General features: G+C 43.6%; 1 protein-coding gene across 5 annotated transcripts in view; it reads right to left on the reverse strand.

The window, feature by feature from the left end:
• The window catches only part of HMGCLL1 (3-hydroxy-3-methylglutaryl-CoA lyase like 1), a 96,526-nt gene extending 76,139 nt beyond the window's left edge, over positions 1 to 20,387 (reverse strand). The window contains exons 1-3 of one of the 5 annotated variants that reach the window (XM_075923635.1): positions 20,016 to 20,338; positions 4,491 to 4,568; positions 2,154 to 2,261 (exon numbers count right to left, since the gene is read on the reverse strand). In XM_075923635.1, the coding sequence (XP_075779750.1) occupies positions 2,154 to 2,261; positions 4,491 to 4,568; positions 20,016 to 20,129 (300 nt within the window). In that variant the 5' untranslated portion in view covers positions 20,130 to 20,338. Of the gene's footprint in view, positions 1 to 2,153; positions 2,262 to 4,490; positions 4,569 to 20,015 lie in introns of all 5 variants that reach the window. The other 4 variants (XM_075923634.1, XM_075923636.1, XM_075923633.1 and 1 more) reach the window with 4 other exon arrangements.
• Between the last annotated feature and the right edge of the window lie 5,844 nt (positions 20,388 to 26,231).

The following is a 26,231-nucleotide window of genomic DNA, read 5'->3' on the forward strand; positions in this document are numbered from 1 at the left end:
ACCCATCGCAGTGGCCTGATCAAGGCCTGATTATTCCAATATCCTCTGGGCTCTCCTGCTGTTCTGACATGGAGGAGATAATTTGTGACACCCCTGCAGAGGGTACAACAGTATTTCTCAACCTTATTTTATAAAGTACCCCTTTTAAAAAAATTTGTAAGTACCCCCAGTATCTACAGTTTTCAGACATACAACATTTGTTTCTACCCTTGCAACACATTTGTTTAAACAACTTAATCATGGCTGGGCAGGCAATGAAATTTTTGAGCATAAAAAGTACAAAAATAATAAAGCACTCCAAAACTTAAAACAAAAATTCAGTTTTCTCCAAATTTCAGTTGTGTTGAAATACCCACCAGACTTCTCTCGAGTACCCCTGAAGGTAGCAGTACCTGGTATGCAGCCCCGGCACTTCCTGGCATGCTCACAGCTGTGATGTGGATAGCCCGTACATGGCCTTACAAGGCAGAAAGGAATACTTACTCCTTTCAACTCCCCTACAGTGCTTTCTTAATGGCCATGCAAAAATTGAATGGGAAATATTCTGCACACATTTTAACAGAGAATATGCAGGAAAAAAAAGTCAAAATTTACAATCCTCTCTTTTTCACTTGGATAGTTTTCAAGTATGCATAATTCTAGTGCAATGTAAAATATCTCTGGTTGCAATGCTCTGTGTACTGTCCTTCATTACATTCTATTTGCATGGATGATAACTGTTGATCTAACTGCAATATTATTTCTGTTCTGTTTAAATTTGTAGAATGAAATAAAGGTTAATTAAAATAATAATATTGAATATTTTAGACTTAGAAAATTTTAAAGAATGCTTGATATGCCTATACATGTTTTTAATTTACATAAGCACAAACAATTACAAACAAGGCCTGCTTTCTATGAACAATCAAACAATCACAGATACACAAATAGAAGTGTATTTCTATATGGAATGACTGGAACTGCATGTGTTAAATAGGTGAGTGTATTCACAAATCTCTAGATACAATTGTACATGTAATTACTTGACATGTGAATTAGGGATGTTAAAAAGTGGGTAATAGAGGTAATGGTATAATCGCTGAAAATGTCAGTGGTTACACGATTACATGCATCTCCATTGTGGGGCGGCAGCCAACTTCCCAGGAACCATACACACCAGCTCCTGGCACATACTGGCTCTTGGCTTCCATCTCACTCCCAGGGATCTGGCTGCTGCTCCATGCTGTGGGCTCAAATACAGAGCCAGCAGAGTGGGGTAGCAGCCGGCTCCCTTGGAGTGGGGCAGAAGTATGCATGTAACCATTCATGGTAACTGATAATCCCAGGCTTATCAGTTAACTGTGTAAATGGTTATCCTATTCCATCCCTAATATGAATGCAATCAGAATAATTAAACCCAGAAATTATAAATTCAAATGTGCCTGTATTTTGTGTGTGTAAATAAGTTTCTGTAAATAAATTTAAGAAATATAAATCATCATTGATTTTCTTCAGCTTTACCTGCAAACAGCAAACAATTACAATGAGAGGATGCTTAGCACCTTTTAGAAGGTACTCAGTACCTAAGATCTACAATATCAAAACTTTGGCAAAATCCAGCATCCATTGAAGTCAAATGGAATTTTGGAATTGAAACGTTAATAAGGCCCAGATTTTAAGTGTTGCTGGTACATAGCAAAAGTAGCATATGACATACATATTATAATTGTGGTTGAATAACCTACATAAGGCCCAATACAGATACCAAACATCTATAATGATACCAATGGATCTGTAGCTCTGGAGCCTAACTGTTCCATCTGAGAAAAACAATTGTCTGTTTTAAAAGATCTCAGCATGATTCATTGGAATTTGCCCTGCACGCCAGTCAGGAAGGGCCAGATTTTTTAAAGGTAACTACATCTTTAGCTATCTAAATAGCTTTCAAACATTGATCTGAAATTCCCTATGGATCAGGTGGAATGTAAAGCTTTAGAACTATAGAAGGGATCTCACGGCGGCCCAAAACACAGTAGATGAGTTTGTTGTACCTTCTTATATGTAATTATGAGCTAGGGTGTGAGAAAACTCAACTGCTTTGGCTCTTCTGATAATTAATATCATTTCTGAATCATATGGCACTTAAACTGAAATAAACTGCACATTTTACCTACCTGAGGTACCCACTTTGAAGAAACAAAGCTGGTTGCTTCTATTACAGTCAAGCCTGCTTTGGAAAGTCGACTGATTAACTCAATTTTGATATCTGTTGGAACTTTGACCTAAGGATATGAAAGCATTACATCAGAAAAAATCTGTCATATAATAAGTACCTTTTGCAAATAAAATGTCCACAGTACAAAATAAGCATCCATGCTTTATTTAAAGTAGTTAAGCATGACCAGACACTCTTCCCCTTGTGTGCAGTCAGTGGGCAGCAAACACGTAATGGACCAGAAAGCAGAGTATGTGCACCCACTACATTTTCCACTCCTTCCCAGGAGTCTCACAAAGCCATTCATGAGAAAGCTATACGCAGATGCCTTCACAAAAGACGGCAGGGATGGGGATGACGTGTCTCCACTGATGAGAAGGGACCCAGGAAGGGACTATATACAGACTTGTCTTCTTTGAGGAAGAAAGCAAAAAAACCTATGGTAATTAATGTTCCCATTGTCATATTAATACTCTAGCCATGGTGAGGTACATGAATCTGCTGTCTGTGGAATGATCTTTTCTGGGCTATGGTTGGGAATCATAGTGTTTGGGTCCAATTTTACATGGACCAGATTTATTCTCACTACATTAAGCCACCATCCAGTTCTCATCCCAGTCTTCAGATGGATGATAGAAACAAAAAATCTTGCACGGTTTATGGCAAGTTATTTTTCTTTTCTAACAGGCTGTTCCTCGGGCAGGATGTTAAAGTCTTATTTACTGATGTAGCATTTAAGGGCACTGATCAGAGATTAGCCCCACAGAGGTCTAGGCATTTTCCAGAACAAGAGTTTTTAATCTAGGTTCTGACAGACGTAATAAATGATAGGAAATTATGTAATAATAAAACTATAAATATAAAAAGTATATATCGGCACAACAAGGCATAATAGTCATAGCTTACTATTTTAAATATCTAATTTAATAGCCAATTATATTGGTGAAAAATGTTAAAATTATGACATGTAAGTTGTACATCATGATAAATATCCACATGAAACAATGCAAAAGTGTAAACAAAGAGTTCTGTAGCACCTTAAAGACTAATACATTTATTTGGACATAAGCTTCCATGGGCTGGAAGCCACTTTGTCAGATGCTTGAAAGGAAAACTTCAGTTTGGCAGGTATGCAAAGGGGAGTGCTATATTTCTATGCAGAGGACCAGTGACAGCGAGTAAAGCCCTGCATGGATACAAAAATATGGAAATGCATCCAATCCGCATCTGCCAGTCTCAACTCATCTGATCCACAATCTGCACAACAAATCTGGAGGGAAAAGAGGAGAGGAGAGGAGAGGAGAGGAGAGGAGAGGAGAGGAGAGGAGAGGAGAGGAGAGGGAGCACAGATGAACAAAAAGGGGGACAGGGTAGTGTATGGAAGAGGCAGGCAGCACACTGGAGCTCAACAGGTCAGTTCTCACTAGACTGGAGTGGGGGAGGGCAGGCAGGGCTGGCACTCAACCCCTGTTACAGGGACATTTAGGACACTGCTTCTCACATCCTTTCCCTGCCAAAGTGCAGGGACTTGCCTGGCAGCCCTGTGTCGGTATCCACTCCACTATCTGTGGATATGAGGTGGATATCTGTGGACAGGCAGTCAGTTCAATCAAGTTCAACCAGTTCAATCAAGGTGGATGTGTCCTATTCCCAACAATTGATGAGAAACTGTAAATACCAAAAGGGGGGAAATTACTTTTTGTAGGGAGTTAGCCACCCTCAGTCTCTACCCTGCTGTAAGAGTGCCAATGCCTGAGATGATGGGTCATCCAGGATTCCAAGGTTTATGGATCTTGGGTACCAGATAGGAAAAAAAACCCAGTAGGAGAGCACTTCAATCTCCTTGGGTACTGAATAACAGACTTGAAAGTTGCCATACTTGAGCTAAAAAACTTCAGACACAGACTTCAGCATGAAACTGCAAAGCTGGAACTCGTATGCAAACTTGATATTATCAGAATGCATCTGAATAGAGTCTGTGATTGGCTAGCTCACTACAAAAAGTCATTTTTTACCTTCTCATCAACTGTTGGGAACAGACACATCTACCTTGACTGAACTGACCTCGTTAGCACTGGTCCTCTGCATAGTAATGTAACACTCCCATATATCCCTACTAACCTGAAGTTTCCACTTCATGCATCTGATGAAGTGGATTCCAGCTGACGAAAGCTTATGCCCAAATACATTCATTAGCCTTTAAGGTGCCACAGGACTTGTTTTTGTTGAAACAGACGAGCACAGCTACCCCCTTGAAACCTGTCACAGTGCAAAAGTGGATAGTGAAATAAATTACCTCTTCATTTTGTAATCCATCTCTTGGCCCAACTTCTACAATTTTAACATAGTCAGGAAGTCCAGCTATTTGGAATTCCTGAAATACAAGATGATGTATTCACTAATAAAGAAAAATACACATTTGACAGTTTTATTATTCTCATAAACCTGGGTATGAAGTCCATTTGTCAGCTGCAAAAGAAACATGCCTGCAGGACACCTTTAAAAAATCTGTAGGACCAAGTGTTTGGAAGGTAGAAGATGCAAAAGAGTAGAGCTCATTTGCATATGTTTCCCATGCTCTATCAAGGTCATTTATTGTCATTAATTTTTTGTAGTAGTAGTATAATTAAACATAATTTATTAATTTAAATGAACATTGTGTTTTATGGAACAAGACATATTTCCAGTGTCAAAAAACATATGAACTAATGGCCCAGTCCTGCAATCATTTATGTATGTGAACCCAATTGAACAGTTACTTGTTTTTGTAAATGTTTACAAGATTGAGCCATACATCAGACACACAAATCAAGGGAGGTGAAGAGTTTATTTCACAGTCTTTCCTCAAGTCTTTTGTGGAGGTCACAGTTTCCGTGACTTTCCAGAACTTCTGTGACTTCCGCAGTGGTCAGTATAGCTGATTTCAGGACCTCCTGTGCAACTGCAGTGTCTGGGTCAATGCACAGGCTGCTGCTAGGGTTGTTCAGGAGCAGCACCAACAGTGGTGCCGGAGGCGCTCAGAGCAATCCCGCAGAGCAACAGTGTATGCAGGAGTGCCATCCCTTCCCCCCAGGCAGCATCTAAGATTTAGTATGGGGTATTTTTGGAAAAAGTCATGGACAACTCAGAGGCCATGAGTTTTTGTTTATTTCCTGAGATCTGCCCATAACTTTTACTAATAATATCCATGACTAAGTCTTGGCTTTAATGATGAGACAGAAGTATGACATGCTGGAATAAGTAGCTTTTCAAAAGGATTTAAAAGAGAATAGGGAATGTACATGCCAGATAAGAAGAAAAAGTTTACAAGTGTACAAGTGGATTAAAAACAGGTGGAAAGTTGAGGTGGGAAGAGGAGAGGAAGGCAGCAATACGGTCAAAAGTCAAAGAAGAGTGCAAGGAGTAGAAGGGGAAGCAAGGAGAATGGAGAGCAAAAGCAGGTGTCGGGAAATGAAATTTCCCTTTTTTGTTATTTGGTTGGTCTGTTATTGAATAAACCAGGCAGGTGGGAAGCTATTGTAGTTAAGACCCTATGTAATTAAATATTCACAGGGACACTTTGAAATGGTTTTAGAGTCGTGAAGGAAGTTGTATGTCTAAAAACAACTCACATGGTTAAACGTGGGCATATTACTAAAGACCCATTTTGCGGCAGGGACAGAGTGAAAGCACGTGGTACTGTCAAGAGCTATGGAAGACACTGTGCTCTCTGCATTGCACTCAATACAGTCCAATTCAGTGTCTTCGTTTCAACAATTAAAGCCCACTATGGATTAATTCTTGCTACCTGAGAGAATGCTGCTCCATCCATGACCTCCCATGACTACTAAGTTCTGCTAAACTAGAACAATGGAACTGTGCACAAACAGGAGTCTTATGAATATAGAAGACATAGCTTTCACAGAAACCAGCTCTAGACTTGAGAAATCGCTCTTGCAAAGAATGGAAAACAGCCCCTAACTTCACAGCATTCAAACTAGAAGTAAAACCCATCTTTCAACCTAGTCTTATTAGCATTATAACTGCAGTGTCAACATAGTGGCTGGAGAACGTCTGTTTTCCAGTGCAGTATTGAAAAGGGGCCAAGTAGCATAGTAATATACTTTTATAGAATCATCATATTGTCTCTCACTGACTTTAGTGAATTCTGTGTGCATGTGTGGCCTACAGATTGAATTAAATTCACTGTGGTAATGTACACAATCATACAAAAGTACAATAAAGAAATCAGTGCATTTAGTGTACATTTATCTGAGCACTGTAAAAAAACAGAAAACATCTGTATAGCATCATGAGATCAAGTAGAACATCTGGTAAGCTAAACTTTGTTGGCCTGTGCTGAGCCCACACTCACTGAGAATATAAACCTATTTAAATTTGAAGGTAAAACTTTCACATCTGCTGCATATTGTTTTTCTTTAAAAAAATCTTTTCACAAATACAGCAAGTCTTCAGCACTAAGTGCATATATCTCGGTATTTTCATGATTACCAGGTAATTGTTGTTATATGACAAATGCCACAGTTGTGCTATGAAAAAAATGTGACTATGGTTGAAAATAAGAGCTAAAATGAATTAAATTAACTGAACTTTACATTTAGTGCATACAAATGTTAATAAAACTTGGTTGCCATATTTTTCTTATTATATGGAGTAAATCCATATCCTACTATGGCAAAACTTCTACAGAACTCAGACCAGTAGCCCCAGACCACTTTCTTCTAGACATTGGGTCAACCATTCGAGAGGATAAAGGAAGAGTGGAAATGACAAAAGTTCTGTGGTAGCCATATGAAGCACAGAAAGCAGCCAGAGTTGTTGTTGTTGTTTTGCAAATTTTAGAGAGAGAAAAGAACTTACTACCCACCCTGAGACACAGTATGCCAAATTTCTGCTGAGTAACATTTTTTCTCCAAGTTATAAATAGCTTGAGAATAGAGGTTTTAACTAAGCCTTAATCATAGCATTATAATCCTCTTCAAATAACCTTAATAATAAACAAATCAAATAATAAACCTCAAAATTAAATAAATAGCTCTAGAACTGGCACAGAATTCCCCAACATATGAGCTTTGGTTTTTATGGACTTCAGCAGCAAGCTTATCTTTCTGTTGATTACAGTCACCCTGCTGTATCAGTCAGTATCCTTGGCCTTCTGCTGTCTGTGTGGCACAGAAAATCATAGAAACCTGTTGCTGATTTAGATCTTTAGAACTGTATTTAGCCAACTAAATTGGTAAGAAGGAACACATTCCAGCTACACATTAGCAATACATTCCAGTTTCATATGTTTTATATTTCCAGACAGTGGTCTTGTGCAATCACAGGGTTCAGCTTTGCCATTTAGGCTCAGAGCTGCATTGGAGCGTGACTTGAAGGCACTCAACTCCAGAAACAGCATTAGAAACATCTTGCAGCTTCCCACTGAAATGCTTCCTGCCTATTAAACAGACTACACAAGAAAGGTTAGAAGCTCCTTTACTCTATTCCCTCCCACTGTACCACATGAGGATCAGGCAGAATTCAGCTGTCAATTATTTAGTTGTGGCAATTTGGGAGGAGGAACTATATTTTCACAAGTCCCCCAATTCTATGAGCTTCCAGAGTCCTTTATCCATCCCTCACTTCTCTCTAAAACCTCAGTGCAGTCTCAAGAGAATGAAACTTCAAGATTCTCAGTACTTTATAAGTTAATTCAAGTGCTAACATACTATTAGGCTTCTGCTGGAAACTCCCAGCTGAGCTGCCTAAAAATAGGGGACTACCTAGCAACATTGTAGTTCTTCAACACCAGACTGGTAAATTTGATGTTGGGGATATAAATGTATCAATTTCCATTTATAAGACAATTCTATATTGATTTATATTTACCTACATTCTAAATGTGCTATACATCATTACTAAATATCAGGACAACCTAAAATAGCCTTCTAACAATGAGTAGCAAAAGTAAAGGAATATGGCACCCTCTGAATTCATTTTTAATTGAAAGAGGTTGCTTTCTCCACCCCAACAATGTGGCAGTTTAAAATGAAAGACAAACCAGATCAAACATGATATCATTAAATGGGTAATTTGTTCAAATAATCACAGTCGTAACCATGGAAGTAATTTTTGGCAAAATGGAAATTCTAATGTTGGTTGAACATTCTAAAAGAGGCTGGTTGGTTGATTTCATTATATTCATACTAGAAGTTTTACCTGGTGTTGCTAAAGTCCTTAGCTCAATTAATTTTTTTAAGATAAAATGAAAATGTGCATGCTTCCTTTGAATCATTTCTCTGGAGTGGACTGGGGAAGAGGGATTCAGTATGCAGGTTGTCCAAGCCTTCTATCACTGCAGCAGCTTGGAGCCAGGTGAGAAGTGTCTCTCCATGGCCACTGTAATTTCAGCAGGCACAAACGGGGGAGAGGTGCCTGTCCCCCAGCTGAGGCAGGTCCAGGTTTGTCTGCCCACTGAGCTCTCCAGGCAGAATAAGGAATGCAGCAAACTGAACTTTCCCCTCACTTATTGACAAAAGGGAAAAGACAGCAATGTTTCCATATGAATTTGGGGTGGGGAAAAGAGATTCTCCACCCTCCCTAAACAGTACCTGGGGAGTGGGAGGCTCGGGGCTAGGATAGTCCTGGATAGGAGTGGGACACACCCAGCCAGCCCCCTTTTACCTTCCTGGTAATTCTATTTCCTGTATAGCTCTATGAAAAGCAATTCTAATCCATGTACATCTCATGTTCCTGGCACAACCAAACCCTTACCTTGCTTTGAGTTATAATAAAAGAAAGCTGCATACCAAATTTGATGGTCCTAGCTCTTACTGTTCTTGAACAGACACGCACAAACTTTTTCAAATATATGGTAGATATATTTAATACAGCTTTAACAAAGTCAACACAAGAAAGTTAAAAACACAAATGATTATGTAAAAAAATGAAGAAGATTGATAATTTAGATTTAAAAGCTAAAATTTACCAATGGAAAACCACACAGGAGAGAATTCCATTACAGAGCTGTCGAATTGGCAAAATTCTGACATGCTGAGGGAATCAATGGCAGAGACTTGTAAAGTGACTGCAAACCAGGGGTTTAATGCAATGGGGTGCTTATGAGACTAACTCCTAATTATAAAATTATGATGAACATTTAAAAACTTTAATAATCTGAATCAAAACTATATACTTCTGGCTGTATGTTTAGCCTAAATTTTTTATAAAGCTGCTGTAAATAACTGAAAGAGTGGGTGGATTGGGGGTATGAACCTGCTCCCCAGTCCCCTGCTCCTTCCCAAGATCTCAACCCAAAACACAGCACCCCATCCTGCATCCGTTTCTTGCACCCCAGTTCCCTGCCCCAACTCACAACCCCCTCCTGCCCTACATCACAACAAAACCCCCTGCACGCCCTCCTGTACCCCAGTTTCCTGCACCCTAATCTCCTGCTCTAGGTCACAACTCCCTCCTGCCCAAGGTTACAACCAAAATTCCCTGTGCATCTGCATGGCTGTGCAGCTGTTTTCTGAGCCTGGCTCAGAGGTTCAGAACTCCCACACAGGCAGGGAGTTGTACTGACCAGCAGAGGGAGAGGCATCTTGCTAAACAGCAGCTAAATAGAGCTGTTGCATGCTTGAAATGGAGGAACTCCCAAAGCAGGTAAGCAGGCAAGATAAGAAGGTAGTAAGTGGCAGGAGGAGGCAGGAGAAGGAAGGGAGAGAGTGAGGGAAGGAGAGAGGAATTGGCTGAGGGGGGAATCAGAGAGGAGGGGATTTTGGAGAGTCCCATCTGTAGGGGGAGGGGGAGGGGGAGGGGGCAGAGGCAGAAACAGAAACCCAGCACTCTCCTCAAGCTTCCTGGGCTGGGAAGGGGGAGGTAAGGGACTGACTGCATGGGGTAGGTGGGGGAAAGAAGGGGTGGTTTGGTGCTGGCATCTGTGCAGTGAGGTGGAGGCAGGGGGCAGTTTGTTTGGGGTGTCCTGACTCACTTGATGTAGTCCACTCTGTCTGGCTGGATTGGAGGAAGGGGGGGAAGCAGGCTCCATGGGATGTGTACGCGCGCTGGAAGGACATTTGCATGATTACATTTCAAACAAAGTTTACATAGATGTTAATGACTTAAGGTAAGAAAGAAAAAGATTCTTTTAACAGATTTTTTGGGGAGTTTTACAGATATCTAAAACTCTGATCAAAATGATTTTTTAAAATCCTGTTACTAATTAACATATGGTATATTGTGTTGCTTTAAGGCCAGAACCTTACTATATGGTAGAGTTCTGGCTCTTATGAGTCAGAAGTAGCAAGTACTAGGCGTGATGCTAGTTTTGTAGGATGAAACCTTATTTGCAAGCTCTTTGAAATTTGCATGTGTCCACAAACCCCGAAGTCATGTGTTCTTTATTCTGGGGCTTCTACTCTGAGTTGGTGACACACACGAGGTGAAAGTTTCAAGCCAGGAAAACATTTATCTGTTTTTACAGCATAGATCCTAAACAATCTCCAGAGAAACTGTATAAGCCTTAGTGAATGCCTTTTACTCTCCTTTCAGTGTCAATAAATATGGTACTAGTCATGCTTTCCTTACAAATACTAAATCTAGTTGACTCATAGATTTGTATAGCATCTTAAAGCTGAGCTATGTGTGGATAATATGCATTTTGGTATGTTTGCTAGCTTGAGTTGTTAGAGAAGATGTACTCTAAGGGTAGTGTTAATTTTCTTTTTTTAATTTGATTTCATATTAAATATTATAAACATTGGTATTTGTTAACTATCCCTTGATTTAATATATTTTCTTCCTCACATATGGACTTTTTATATATATAAGTAATTTTTGATGGGGGGCACTCCAAAATATTGGAAAATGGTCAAGGCCGCACCCCTTCATGATATTAATGGAGGAGATGTGGGGTCTGGGATAGGGATGTAAGCAACTAGTCAACTAGCTGACTACCCAATAAGCATACCCAATAAGTCACCAGACTCTTAAAACATTTAAAAGGCAGAGGCATAGCAGGGGGCAGGAATTGGATGAGAACCAGGAATTAGCTCATGCCTGGTCCCTCCCGCCCCGCTGTGTGTCTGTTTTTTAAATGTTTTAAGAGCCTGGTGGCTTATCAGGTATGCTTACTGGGTGATCAACTAGTCCACTAGTTACTTATATCCCTATCCCAGACCCCACACCTCCTCCATTAATATCATGGAGGAGTGCAGCCCTTGACAACTTCCCAATATCTTGGAATGGACCCCCATCAAAAATTATTGCCCATTCCTAACTTAGAGCAATGCGCTTGATTGTAATGCCTGTTCCTTGTCCTTTTTCTGGGACAACAAACATGATTCTGATCTCCTTTTCAGAGCAGCACAAACTCAAAAAGGAACTCAGATAATATGGCTTTTTGGCTACCCATAGCCTATCAATTTTGCTGCCTGAAGCCTGGATTTTCAGCAGATGTTTCTTACACTGAAAACTCAGTTTGTTCTGCAGGGGATCTCATAAAACAAAAATTATGAGGCATTTCATATTGATAAGTTGTGGCATGGTTACTTTTGATAAGTTGTGGCATGTGGGCTTCATTTGCAACTCCGGTTGCCTACATTACCACCCTAGTTCAAACTAGGGTGGTAGTATAGACATACCCAGACATACAAATTCAACTTAAGAACAAACCTACAGTCCCTATCTTGTACGTAACCTGGGGACTGCCTGTAATGTGATGTAGCTGTGAAAAAGGTTAATATTCTGGGGTGTATTAGCAATAGTGGTCTATGTAACATAGGAAGTAACTGTCCTGCTCTACTCGATATTGTGAGACCTCAGCTCTGGGCACTACGCTTTAGAAAAGATGAACACAAATTGGACAGAGTATAAAACAGAACAACAAAAATGATGACAGATTTAGAAAATATGACCTATGAGAAAAGGTTAAAAACAGGGCATGTTTAATCTTGAGAAAAGAAGACAGAGAGGAGACTTGATAACAGTTTTCAAGCACGTTAAAGGTTGTTTTAAAGAAGATGGTGATCAGCTATTTTTCATGCCAATGCCAGATAAAGCGAGGTGAAATGAGCTTAATCTGAAGCAAGGGAGATTTTGGTTACATATTAAAAAAACATGTCTTATAAAGGGGTAGTTCAGCTCTGGAAGGATGTGGAATTTCTATCTCTGAAGGTTTTTAAAAACAGGTTGGACAAACACCTGACAGGATTAGTCTAGGTCCATTTGCTCCTGCCACAGTTCAGCAAGTTGAAATTTATGAATTCGCAAAGTGCTTTCCAGACCTTCATTTCTGTGATTCTATGTGTTAGCATATTCAGTGAAAATGTTATGCTGCCTTTTTGTTAATAATTAGGATTAGATTAAAAAAATGTTAAGTTGGCAATTTTAATGATTTTCAGCGGTCAACACTGCAAATTTATAACCAAAGGACAACACGCTAATGATTGTTTTGTGAAAAGTGTATTCAATTACTTGATCAGCTCTATTAACAATTTTCCATTTTACTTTATAATGGCAGGTAAATATATTCAAAATTATATTTGAGATTATTGTTCTATTGGGTAAGTTATTATACTATTAAATAAAATAACACACAATTTTTAAACATTACAAACTAGGTAAATGTGGGAAAATCTGGGGGTAAATGATCCCAGAGGGACATAGCAAGGAGATTAAGACTGGAGGCAAGGGAGGGATGAATGGAAACTGAGACTGTGATTTTCATGGGAGAGTAGAACTAGTTTGAAGAGAGATTGAACTAAGAACCAGGAGGGGCAAAGAAATGTATGAATGGTTGCACAAGGAGATTGGAAAACATGTGTGAGGAGACTAAACGCAATTTATCTGGCTAGAAAACATATATGATAGATAAAGTTTGTAGCATAATATATTTGCTCCAGGGAACTGAATTAAAATTTCACAGGCAACCGTAAACTTGTGCAGCAAAGCCAAGTATTCACTAGTTAGTGATTTTTGGCTGGGTTCACCATGATGTACACCTCAGTGGGAGGGAATCCTAAATTGGCATTATGCCACCTTTCCATTCTCTGCAGACATGGTAGCCAACAGCCAGCCTGCCCCATTCTACTGACAAAATGCTCTGAAATTCCCCTTATGTCAGGAGATGGGAGAGGAACCAAGAGACAACTTCCCATTGTCTGGAGATTCTGCTATGCATGAGCAGTTCACCAGACGGCAATTTAACTTTTCAGTTAGTTTGTACCTTTCAAGCAAAAAGAGACAGAGCAAGACCAAGAAACTGTCTTTCCTGTCTTTCATTGTCACAGTGTATGCACATCCCGACCTTTAGGGAGCAGGTTCCCAGGGGTAAGGATGCCGCCTAGTTGGCTGTCAGGTTACTGGCAACCTCTACCAGTCTGTAAAGATGGCCCTTAGTCCTGGTCAGTACAGACTAAGGGTACGTCTAGACTACATTCCTCTTTCGAAAGAGGAATGTAAATGAAGGAAATAGAAAATGCAAATGAAGTGCAGATACACAAATCTCATGTTTCATTTGCATAATCGCGTATGATCGCTTTTTTGAAAAAGGTTATTTCAGGAAAAAAAAAGCAGTGTAGACATGGTTCTTTTGGAAAGAAAAAAACCTTTTCCGAAAGAACCCTGTAAACCTCATTTTTTCAGGAAAATGTGTTCTTTTGAAAAAGGGGTGTTTTTTTTAAAGAACCGCGTCTAGACTGTTTTTTTTTCAAAATAACCTTTTCCGAAAAAGCGATTGAACGCGATTATGCAAATGAAGCACGAGATTTGTAAATTTGCGCTTCATTTGAATTTTCTATTTCCTTCATTACATTCCTCTTTCGAAAAAGAAATGTAATCTAAACAAACCCTAAGAGTAAAGTCATTGGCAAATTGGAGGATTGGGCTAAAGTCAATGGCAACAGTCCTCCGTTCTGGACAGCACGGTCTAATGGCTAGAGTCAATGGAGGATAGCCTTGAGTTCAGGGCAGGGCAGCGCAGCCTAATGGCCAGAGTCAATATGGAATGGCCCCCTTATTTCAGGGTAGAGTAAACAATTGGAGGCAACAGCCCCAGTAAAGAGACCAAGGCCACCCTATTCCTCTGAGCCCCAAACCCAGAGAGCTGGTAGTGGCAGAGTGTTCTACCACTTGCTCAGCAGGGAATCTGACCACAACACGCCAATCTCACCCATATGGGAGATACCACACCAGCACCCTCCCTGGGTCACTTCCTATCAGCATTGGTATGGGTCTATTCCATGTGGTCTCTGGGTCCTCCGGTTCCCCTGCAGCTGCCTGTCCCTGGGGCTCCTCCAGTGCTAAGCTCACAGTGGTCTCTGACTGATGCAGCCCTGGAGCTCCTGCGGCAGTCCTTCTCCTCCGGTGGCCAGCCCAGAGTGAGCTGAGCTATTCCCTTCTATATTGCTCCAGTATCTGGAACATGCCCAGTCTGAGTGGAAGGGCAGGACTTCCCCTGCCCACAGGTTTTTAGCCTCTCCTACACACCCCGTCACACTCATAAAAGTACATTCTTCACTCAATCTGATTTTCTTTATGTGACTCCATCATGCAGTTTTCAATCCAAACTATATTTTAAGGTTTTTATAAATTCTGCTGTGATCAGCTATGATTGTATCTTTTCCCTAATCCTTGTGTTTTACATAATATACATTTATCACTTACCCCCCTTGCCCTGATATCTCACATACTAACACATATAGTTAATCTCATTTTAAATACCTGCATTAATATTAAACCCTAAAGCCAATTACATTTCCTTTCCAGATGCTGCTGTTGATTATTTCCCTATGGGTTCCTCCTAACATTCCATGAATGTCCTCTGGCACTTCAGACCACATCTCTTGCATTCAAAAGTTTTTAAGCTTCCTTCCCCTAAGAAACTTGTAAAATACCTATATTTCCATACAAAACAGTTAACATCTGTGGCCAAGAATATCCAAACAAAGAAGAAATTTCTACCCAGCATAGTTTCATGTTGATACATCTATGAGTCATTTTTGTGTGCAATTAATCAATTTCTTTCTCACCAGAATTAGTAAGAACTGGTTCCTTTCATGTGAAAATTAAATATGGAAAATAACTTCAGATGCAGCATAACAAATAGAGTAGTTGTCATTAATTCACACTCTCCCACTAGGGATGTAAGCGACAAGTTGAGTAGTCAACTACCCAATAAGCCTAGACTTATCGGGTAGTCAAGTCACTACTCAACTAGTCACTTCTCTCTCTCTCTCTCTCTCTCTTGATGCCTTGGGCTACTAACATTTGAGAACCACTGATTTAGACCAACCCTGACAGGCATTTGTCTAATCTACTGTTAACTCCTTTAGAAATAACAAACAGTCCTGTGGCACCTTAGAGCTGATGTAAGGAACCTTTTTTGGGTCGGGGCCACGGATCCACAGAATAATTGGCGGGAGTCCACATACAAGTGAGAAAAGGGTATTTCACACTTCAGCCATTGCTGTGTTTTCTGTTACTTTCTTTTCTTCCTCATTTTGGCTATGTCTACACTACAGAGCTTTTCTGGGATAACTGGGGAAATTATGCCGCATCCAGGGAACATGTCTGTCTGCTCTTCCGAAATTTTTTTTTGGAAGAGCAGATGTGCTTTTTCGGTATCCCTTTAAAGCTTGTTTTACGAGGAAGAAGGGATGTTCCAAAAAAGGGTTTTTTTCCTCACATTTGGCCCAGTGTAGGCAGGACAAATGTTGGAAAAGCCTCTTCCAAAAAAAAGTGGAAAAAGCGGTTTGCAATTTGCGTAGCTTTTTCCGAAAAATAACTGCAGTGCTGACATAGCTTGTGTAATGAAGGCTACTCTGTCCTTACTTCTAATGTATTTCTAAAATGTTTTCTTGTTACCCTTGTTACCCTAATCTCCTTTTGTGCCTTTCTCTTTCTCATTTTGTCCGTACAGTCTTGGCTTTTTTGTTTTATTTTGTTCAACATTTATCCTAGTTTTATCATTTTTCACTTTTATATGACTCTTTTTCGAGTTTCAGGTCATAGACTATCTCCTGGTAAAGTCAGTGTGTTCTCTTACCACACTTACTATCTTTTCTGTGCATTGGGATAATCTGTTTGTATGCCCTTAACAACGTCTCTTCAAAAAATACCAACTTTCCTGAACTCTTTTTTTTCCTTATATTTGTTTCACATGGGACCTCACCTACCAATTCTATGTGTTTGCTGAAGTCTGCCTTCTTGAAGTCTATTTTTTTCTGTTGTTTTCCCTCTTACCATTCCTTAGAATCATGAATGTTATCATTTTATGATCACTTTTACCCATGCGGCCTTACAACTTCAAATTCACAAGTTCCTGTTCATCAGAAACAAACCAATAACGGTTGTTTCAATTTTGTTTTTTTTAAATAATGGAATTTTGTAAACATTTACAAAAAGATTGGCAATAGTTTCATCTTCATAGTGTGTGAATTTTTCCCATGCTTTTGTTTATATATGTGGGGTGAGGAACCTAAGGTTCAGGGGCTGGATTTGGCCCCTGGCTTGCCTGGATCCACCCCTAAGACTTGGGACTCCATCCCCCAAGTGAAGCATTGCAGAGCCTGTGATGCTACTTCAGCCCCCAGCAGAACTGGAGCACACAAAATCTGCTAACCTGTTCCCCTCCCCCGCCCCCCAGAAAAAAGGCTCTAGTGTACAAGGGGAATGTGGGGAGTAGCTTTCTCCTTCTCAGTCTGGGGCCATGTCAGTTTCTCCTTCCCAGTTGGGAGGGCACAGAAGGGTTTGTTAAAGGGTTTTTTTTTTGTGTGTGGATCAGTGGCCCCTGACCCAAAAAAAGGTACACTATCCCTGATAAATGGCAACCCCTTGGGATCTTGCATGGGAAAAGTGACTCCACATTGATTATATCATTATGTATGCGTGCACTGGTTTGTCTCTGGATACTGGTGGTGTCATAATTGTGGTTTCACTGGCCATATCTCTTCCTCTGCCCGCTCTGGTTGGTCCTCTGCTCATTACAGTTATTGGAACTATTATGGTTCCCATTTCACAATGCACATAGTGACTTTCTCTGAAAGGATGGTTCATCTGGAGAGCATCTGAGCACTGTGGAATCATAGCAGTTCTAGTGCTTCTAGGGTGGCTGTGCAACCATAGAAGGGAGATGGATATTGACCAGGATTTGTCTAAAAAAATTTTTTAATCAACTACAATTACAGAAGGAGTAAATGCAAAAGGAGTAAGTTTACAACAGCAACATAAACTGGCAAGTTTTTCTGCAAAAGCAGCTGCTTTTGTGGAAAAACTTGCCAGCTTTCTACACTGGCCGCTTGAATTTCCGCAAGAACACTGACAATCTCATATAAGATTGTCAGTGTTCTTGCGGAAATGCTATGCTGCTCCCGTTCAGGCAAAAGCCCTCTTGCACAAATGCTTTTGCGCAGGAGGGCCAGTGTAGACAATGCGGTATTGTTTTGCACAAAAAAGGCCCGATCGCGAAAATGGTGATCGGGGCTTTCTTGCGCAAAATCGCGTCTAGATTGGCATGGACGCTTTTCCGCAAAAAGTGCTTTTTTGCGGAAAAGCGTCCATGTCAATCTAGACACTCTTTTCCACAAATGCTTTTAACGGAAAAACTTTTCTGTTAAAAGCATTTGCGGAAAATCATGCCAGTCTAGACGTAGCCAACTTGTTCTGGGCTTAACACGGTTAGCATTTCAATGGCCCGATTAGGTTGTGCAGGCCACATTTTACCCTAATGTGCAAGGACTGGAAAAACAACAAAATGCACGTCTACACTATAAGCCTTTATTTTGAAATAATGTCAAACTGGAGGACTCCTTGCTGTGACTCACGGTAACCCTCGTTTTATGAGGAGTAAGGGAAGTCGAAGGAAGAGTGTTCTTTCTTTGACTTCCTGCTGTGTAGACAGCACCACAAGTCGAGTTAAGCTATTTCAACTTCAGCTAAACAACTGACGTAGCTGAAGTTACGTAGTTTATTCCGACTTTAGCCCTGCTGCCTAGATGTGCCCCCTCTGTCCCTTTCCTCAGTCTCTAGCTCCGTTTATCTGTTCACTTATTATATCTGCCTGTGGCTGAGAGAAATGGTCTTCTTTGTGGTAAAAAGACCCTTCCAAAAGAGCTGCTTCACTGTCCCCTCTCTCAGGCAGTAGCAGCAGGAGCTTCCTGCTGTGCAGATGGAGATTGCAGACAGTCGCACCTCTGTCTGTATGGCATCCCCCCTACATCTCTACTCACACACCACTGTACAAGCCAGGCAATGAAGAAGAGCAGCTCATGCAGCACTCCAACACCACTCAGGACAAATTTATGCTATAAAATTAAGTTGAGATAAAATTATGTTGAATTATAGCCACCACAGTAACTAAGCTGCTTTTATATGTCCACACTATGCAGCTTGTGTCAGTGGTGCACAGTATCTCCAAAAGCCTGTGCACTAATTTAACTGTCAGTGTGAGGTATTGTGGGATGGTTTCTGAAAGGCAGGAACAGTTGGTATAAGCAACACAACATCTACACTAATACTGCATCAATCTAACTATGGGCATATCCTCATTACCTGCTTGATTAACTGCTGAGAGCTTTTCCACTGACTCCAGGACTCCACCAAAAGTAGAAGAGTAAGGGGAGTCAATGGGAAAACATCAGCCATTGGCTTACACAGTGAAGATATCATGGTAAGCAAACCTAAGTACATCAATTTCAGCTGTTATTTATATAGCTGAAGTTGCATAACCTAGGTCGTATAGACATGGCTTACATCCACTTAAGCACTATGACTTGTGTGAAGTAATCAGTGTAAGAGGCAAGTTACATCAGTGGGAGCTACTTTTTAGTGTAGACATTTACAGAATTAGCTTCAGCTGCTTACACTCAAATCTGAATAGTTATAGAAATTAACACTGAAAGGGTAAAATTGGAAGTGTCTGCCATGGTAGGTGTCTATAGTTTTATGGGAATTCTTCTATTTTGAAGGCAGACTATAAAAGGGGCAAAGGGATTTTTTTTAGGAAATTCTCATGCATTATGTCTTTCCTTCTTGTATAGTGTCACCACCACCCTCATAGGGCCATGCATATGTTTAGTAGTGATGTTAATAAAAGGACAGTAGTATAAAATTCCATAACCATAATAGACAAAATATCTTATATGTGTTTCCCTGATAGGCAATCTGGGACATTTATAAGGGCCTTCGATGTCTCACCCATTGTAGATTACTGAAAACTTTCCTACTGGTTGAAATGCTGCAAGGTGACTTTTGCAGTAGGTAGGATAGGTAGGCGATAGGACGGGCAGCAGGAATGACCAGAAGGTGAGGGAAATGCAGGAAAGAGGAGTAATAGTAGCGAGCTGTGGGTGGGGAAAGTAGGGAAGTGTGCAGAAGATGGGGAGAAGGGAAGGACATAGAGGAAGTTCACAGGGGAGTGGAGATGGAAGGAGGCAGCAGTGGAGAGAGATGTGTCAGGAGTCAACAGACTAGTGTCAGGAGAGGTAAGTGAGCAAGACAGGATGGTGGCATAGATGGCAGCAGGCAGATGGCTAAGTGTTGAGGGGGCTGCAGGCTGGAGTGTAGGGGTGGGAGGAGGCAGCGGCGGCGGCGGGGAGGAGGGGAGTTCAGAGGGTAGAAGGCAGGGTGTTGAGGGATGAAGGAGGCAGCGGGTCCATGGGGCAGAAGGCAGAGGTGGGGATGGGAGGAGGGGGCAACACTGCAGGCAGGGCGCGCTGATGCAGCGAGCAGGGAAGGATGTGGGCTGCTGCTGGGGAAGGCGCCCTGGCAGCCCAGGGATGCTGCCACTCCACCTGCCCCGGGCCCTTCACTCCCAGCCCTGCCTGGCTGGCTGCGGTACCTGGTCGGGGTGCAGAGCGGGCGGCGGCGCGGCCGGCTCCCCAATCCAGAGCTGCTCCTTGAGGAGATGCTGGTAGCTGAGGCAGTGCTTCAGCGCGGACGGCACCGTGCCCATGGCGCGGCCCCGGGGCGCTCCCTCTGCGCCCGCCGCCCAGCCGCAAGGTCACCGCATCCTCCCACGCCGCCGCTGCCGACCGAGCCCAGCCGGCTCCTCCAGCCAGTGGCTGGAGCCCGGGCCCGGAGAACGCGCGTGATTGGCGGAGAGCTGGGGAATGCTGCATCCCCGCCTCGCCCGCTCCAGACGCTGCTGCGGCGTCAGCTTGCGCGGCGCCCCGGGGAGCGGAGACTCAGGCTCCCGCCTGCCGCGCTCCCGGCAGCACGGCGCATGGGGTGCTGCTGCCCCGGCGCCCCTGCAGCGGGAGGAGCACGGGCACCTGGAATCCGCCCTCCTGAAGCCTTCCGACCCCTCCAGTCCTGGCCTCAGGGGGACCCAGCGGTTCCGTGCGCACGGGAACTAACCTAGTCCGCAGTGTCCCCAGCCCGCCTGTGGCCGTAGGTCAGCACATTGCATAGGAGTCTGTTGCGGCCTTTAGGTGGTTTTGAATGGGCTCAGTGCTAGGACTTTGGTACAGACCCATCTCAGTTCCCTGTCAGAGGTGGAAGCAACGGATGGGAACAGGCATGTGATGTGAGGTATTAGGCCAGATCCTTTAGAACTATAATAATAGGGATAGGGAGAACCTGATTCTTCTGCATTCTTTGCGCACCCCACATTTCCAGTGAAGTCACTTGGAACTTGGGCTGTGCAAAAGAGTGCAGGAGTCAGGAGTATATGTGTAGAAACACAGAAACCAGGTGATCTATAATTAATGTTTAATTCAATTAATTACAAAATCTTAAAGATTACCTTAAGGGTGTTTAGTGTTTTGATTGAGTACAACAGCTTTTGTGAACTGGGAGGGGCAAGAACATCCTACAGAAGGAGAAAACGGATAGTAAGAAGAATGACACTGAATATTCAACACAGTGGTTGGATTGCAGTTGTTAAGTGGGGTTGTTTTCTTTCCCTGTAAAATCAAATTATGTTTTTCTTGGTTTGGGATTATAGAACTACACAAAAGGCTCTGAATAAGACGTAATGCCACGTGGTCCTTCATGTGGCAATGAATCATTTGCAAGCATTTTTTAAAGCCTTTTGCATTTATTCTTTTCATTTGTTTGGACAACAGTAATACAAAAATCTATGGAAGCAATATTTTTTTCAAATGTTAACATCTTTCTCAAAAACAGCAAGTTATATTTTATCATCTTCACCACCAGGCCTGCTCAGCCAACTTTCCAAAGGCACTTTAAATGGAATACAATATGCATTTGAGATTGTCTCTAGATAATTCCCTTTCCATGGTATTACTGGACACTTGTTAACGTCACTGACCTCCTCAGAGGTCCTCTTCTGCAAAAGACTATCCACATTTACAGCCAGTCAGAGGTGGAAAGTAACTAAGTAGTATAACTTCATTATACTATTGAAGTACATTTTTTTTGTATTTGTACTTCACTCAATTTATTTTAGTGATACTTTGACTTTTAGTCAAGTCCTTTTTTTAGAAAATATTGTACTTTTTACTCCACTACCATTTCTGGAGGCACTTAGTTACTCACAACTTTCAGAATCCCACTGACTGTTGTGCAAGTCAGCATTCTGATTTGCTAAAGCACAGCTGCATGTGCAAGCATCCAATCATCATGCAATGATTATTTAAAAAAAAAATCAACAAGCACAATGACCCTGCCAATGAAGAAGCTTGCCTTCCCCCCAGAAACTGCTCGTGGGAGAGTTTCCCCACTGCTCCCATTGGCCAGATTTCAGCCAATGGGAGCAGCAGGGAGTGCGGAACTAGGTAAGTGCCCCCTCGCCCTCATGGCTGGCTCCTGCACCCCCATCCCTCACCCAGCTCTCCTAGCCCCAATCTGCTCCTGCACCCTCCCGCTTCCCTCTCCCCCACCACCCCGGCCCGCTCCTGCACTTCCCTCCCAGCCAGACCTCCACTCCCAGCCTGCTCCAGCACCCTACCTCCCATCCCTATCCCATTCCCTGGCAACCCTTTCTCACACACTGAACCTCTCATTTTGGCCTCACCTCAGAGTCTAGGGGTGCTCACAAAATCTGCTAACCATGGGGCCCCAAAAGAGTTAATCTGGACTATGGGAATCCCTTCCTCCTCTCTCCTCCCTTCCTCCTCTCTCCTCCCTTCCCTGCTGTGAGGCTGGAGCACCAGGGAAATGAAGTATCTCATTTGGGAGCCACATCAGTGAGGGTTTTTGGGGTGGGGATTGCCTCTGACTTGTGTGGCTCCTGACTGATTTTTCTGTAGATCAATGCCCCCAAACCAAATTATGATAATGTGGGTGGTTAACCATAGATTTCCATAGGACAGCTACTTTTTATTTCTGGATACTTGAATACAATTAAGATGTGATACTTTTGTACTTGTACTCAAGTTTTCCAGAAGGATACTTTGACTTTTACATAATTACATTTTTTTCAGAATAGCAGTATTTTTACTCAAGTTACTTTTTTGGGCACTTTTTTCACCACTGCAGCCAGTCAAGGCTGATACACATAACAGTTTAAAGCATTGTATCCATTTGCTGCAATCAGGCTCAATCCTGCATTTCTCGAGTACCCAAAACTTTCCAGGTGTGTATATTTTCATGCATTCTGAGTGCCCTTGTAAGAGATAAAATAGAACATGATAGTATACTTTGGAAGCTATTAGTTTCTTAGTGATAGAAACTTCTGATAGTGAAATTGTTTAGAAATACAGTTTTAAAGAGGTCTTTAAAAGGTTTGCAAGTACAGGCAGTCCCCGGGTTACATACAAGATAGGGACTGTAGGTTTGTTCTTAAGTTGAATCTGTATGTAAGTCGGAACTGGCATCCAGATTCAGCCGCTGCTGAAACTGATCAGTTTCAACAGTGGCTGAATCTGGACGCCAGTTCTGACTTACATACAGATTCAACTTAAGAACCCCAGGCATCCCCAAGTCAGCTGCTGCTGAAACTGATCAGCGGCTGATTCCAGGAAGCCCAGGGCAGGGGCTTCCTGTAGTCAGCCACTGGTCAGTTTCAGCAGCGGCTGACTTGGGGACGCCTGGGGCAGAGCAGCTGGGGTGCTGCTGGGTTGGTCAAGTAGCACCGCCGCTCCTCGGCGCTACTGGACCAACCCAGCAGCACCCAAGCTGCTCTGTCCCAGGCGTCCTGATTCAGCCGCTGCTGAATCTGACCAGCAGTGGCTGAATCAGGGCGCCTGGGGCAGAACAGCTGGGGTGCTGCCCGGTTGGTCCAGTAGCGCCCACAGCGGCGCTACGGGACCAACTGGCAGCGCCCCAGCTGCCATTCCACAGGTGTCCGGAGCAAAGCCATGGAGCACCGGGGCAGCGGGACAGCCCAGATGCGCCGTGGCTGTCCTGCTGCCCTCGGGCTCCGTGGCTTTGCTCTGCTTTGTTCCCCGTCCCCCTGGTCTGCAGACCAGAGGGACGGGGAGCAAAGCCGCGGAACACGCGGGCAGCAGACAGCCCAGACGCGTCTGGGCTGTCCGCTGCCCGTGGGCTCCGCGGCTTTGCTCTGCTTTGCCCCCCCCCCCGCAGACCAGGAGGATGGGGGGGGGGGGGCAAAGCAGAGCCAAACCGCGGAGCGTGCGATCAGCTGACAGCCCGGACGCGTCTGGGCTGTGAGCTGGCCGGGCGCTCCGCGGCTTGGCTCTGCCTTGCCTCCCCCCCCTCCCCCTGGTCTGCAGACCAGGGGGACGGAGGGAGGACGGGGGCGGCAAAGCAGAGCCAAGCTGCGGAGCGCCCGGCCAGCTCACAGCCCAGACGCGTCCGGGCTGTCAGCTGATCGCACGCTCCGCGGTTTGGCTCTGCTTTGCCCCCCCCCATCCTCCTGGTCTGCAGGGGGGGGGGCAAAGCAGAGCAAAGCCGCGGAGCACACGGGCAGCGGACAGCCCAGACGCGTCTGGGCTGTCTGCTGCCCGCGTGTTCCGCGGCTTTGCTCCCCGTCCCTCTGGTCTGCAGACCAGACGCGTCCGGGCTGTCAGCTGATCGCGCGCTCCGCGACTTGGCTCTGCTTGGCTCTGCTTTGCCCGCCCCCCCCCTGCAGACCAGGGGGAGGGGGGGGGGCAAAGCAGAGCCAAGCCGCGGAGCGCCCGGCCAGCTCACAGCCCAGACGCGGGCTGTCAGCTGATCGCGCGCTCCGCAGCTTGGCTCTGCCTTGCCCCCCCCCGTCCCCCTGGTCTGCAGACCAGGGGGACGGGGGGGGGGGACGGGGGGCAAAGCAGAGCCAAGCAGAGCCAAGCCGCGGAGCGCGCGATCAGCTGACAGCCCAGACGCGTCTGGGCTGTGAGCTGGCCGGGCGCTCCGCGGCTTGGCTCTGCTTTGCCCCCCCCGTCCCCCCCTCCGTCCCCCTGGTCTGCAGACCAGGGGGAGGGGGGGGAGGCAAGGCAGAGCCAAGCCGCGGAGCGCCCGGCCAGCTCACAGCCCAGACGCGTCCGGGCTGTCAGCTGATCACGCGCTCCGCGGCTTGGCTCTGCTTTGCCCCCCCCCCCCCGTCCCCCTGGTCTGCAGACCAGGGGGACGGGGGGGGGGGCAAAGCAGAGCCAAGCCTCGGAGCGCGTGGGCAGTGGACAGCCCTGTCCGCTGCCCACGTGTTCCGCCGCTTTGCTTCCTCTCCCTGGTCTGCTGGAGACCAGGGAGAGGAACGCCCCCGTTCGTAACTGCGGATCCGACGTAAGTCGGATCCGCGTAACTCGGGGACTGCCTGTAATCATCTCTGTAATTCTAAATGCACTTACCTACAATAAGTGTCATAAGTATTTTTTCACTGATTATTATTTTAGGCAGATAGTATATTTTCTCTCCTCTTTCCCTTAAATTTTCTTGAAAAAAATTATAGTCAGTCTTCTTATATTTCCACAATGTCAGAGAATTCAATGTTTATCCTTGGTATCCAGTCTAAATTATTGCATGTAGTTTAAGGCCAATGAAGTCAGAGGTAAAACATATTGGCTACGTCTACACTGGCATGATTTTCCAGAAATGCTTTTAACAGAAAAGTTTTCCATTAAAAGCATTTTCGGAAAAGCGTGTCTAGATTGGCAGGACGCTTTTCCGCAAAAGCACTTTTTGCGGAAAAGCGTCCGTGACCAATCTAAATGCACTTTTCTGCAAAAAAGCTCCGATCGCCATTTTCGTGATCGAGGCTTTTTTGCGGAAAACAAATCTCTGCTGTCTACACTGGCCCTTTTGCGCAAAAGTTTTTCGGAAAAAGACTTTTGCCCAAACGGGAGCAGCATAGTATTTCCGCAAAAGCACTGACAATCTTATATGAGATGGTCAGTGCTCTTGCGGAAATTCAAGCGGCCAGTGTAGACAGCTGGCAAGTTTTTCCGCAAAAGCAGATGATTTTGCGGAAAAACTGGCCAGTCTAGACACAGCCATTGGCTATGTCTACACTGCTGGGTTGTTGTGCCAGAAGTATGCAAATGAGGCTAAGTGTGGAATATCGCCATGCCTCATTTGCATACCTAATGAGCCGCCATTTTGCAGAAAAGGCTCTTGCGCTAGAAGGAGCTGTCTACACTACCCCTTCTTGCGCAAGAAAAACCCTCTTGCACAATGCCATTATTCCTAATCAGCATAGCAGAATTGTGCAAAAGGGTTTTTCTTGCACAAGAAGGGGCAGTGTAGACAGCTCCTTCTGGGGCAAGAGCTTCTTCCGCAAAAATGGTAGCTCATTAGATATGCAAATGAGGCTCCGCAAAATTCCACGCTTAGCCTCATTTGCATACTTCTGGCGCAACAACCCACCAGTGTAGACATAGCCAATATTGAGTTTATTGGGAGCAGAACTGAGTGCTTACTTCTTGGTTCCCCTGTTACAAAACAGGTAATTTTCTAGTTTCAATGTGTATATGCGAGGAGGAAGATATTTTACTGACAAGTAATTATGCTTTCCATTCTTGCTTTAACCTTTCACCATTCATGTGAGAGCATCATAGCACTTATAAATAGTATATATACCTACATCTCTTAATTGACTAGTCTCTATGCACATTTTCTTTCTTCCTGTCAGTGATGTCATCCTTGTTTCTCCATTTGTTCATCTTTCCCACAAATGTCTCTTCACTTATTTTCATAAATGGATTTATCCAAACTGCTA

This window comes from Pelodiscus sinensis, chromosome 3, assembly GCF_049634645.1.
Source record: "Pelodiscus sinensis isolate JC-2024 chromosome 3, ASM4963464v1, whole genome shotgun sequence".
Taxonomy (NCBI): domain Eukaryota; kingdom Metazoa; phylum Chordata; order Testudines; family Trionychidae; genus Pelodiscus; species Pelodiscus sinensis.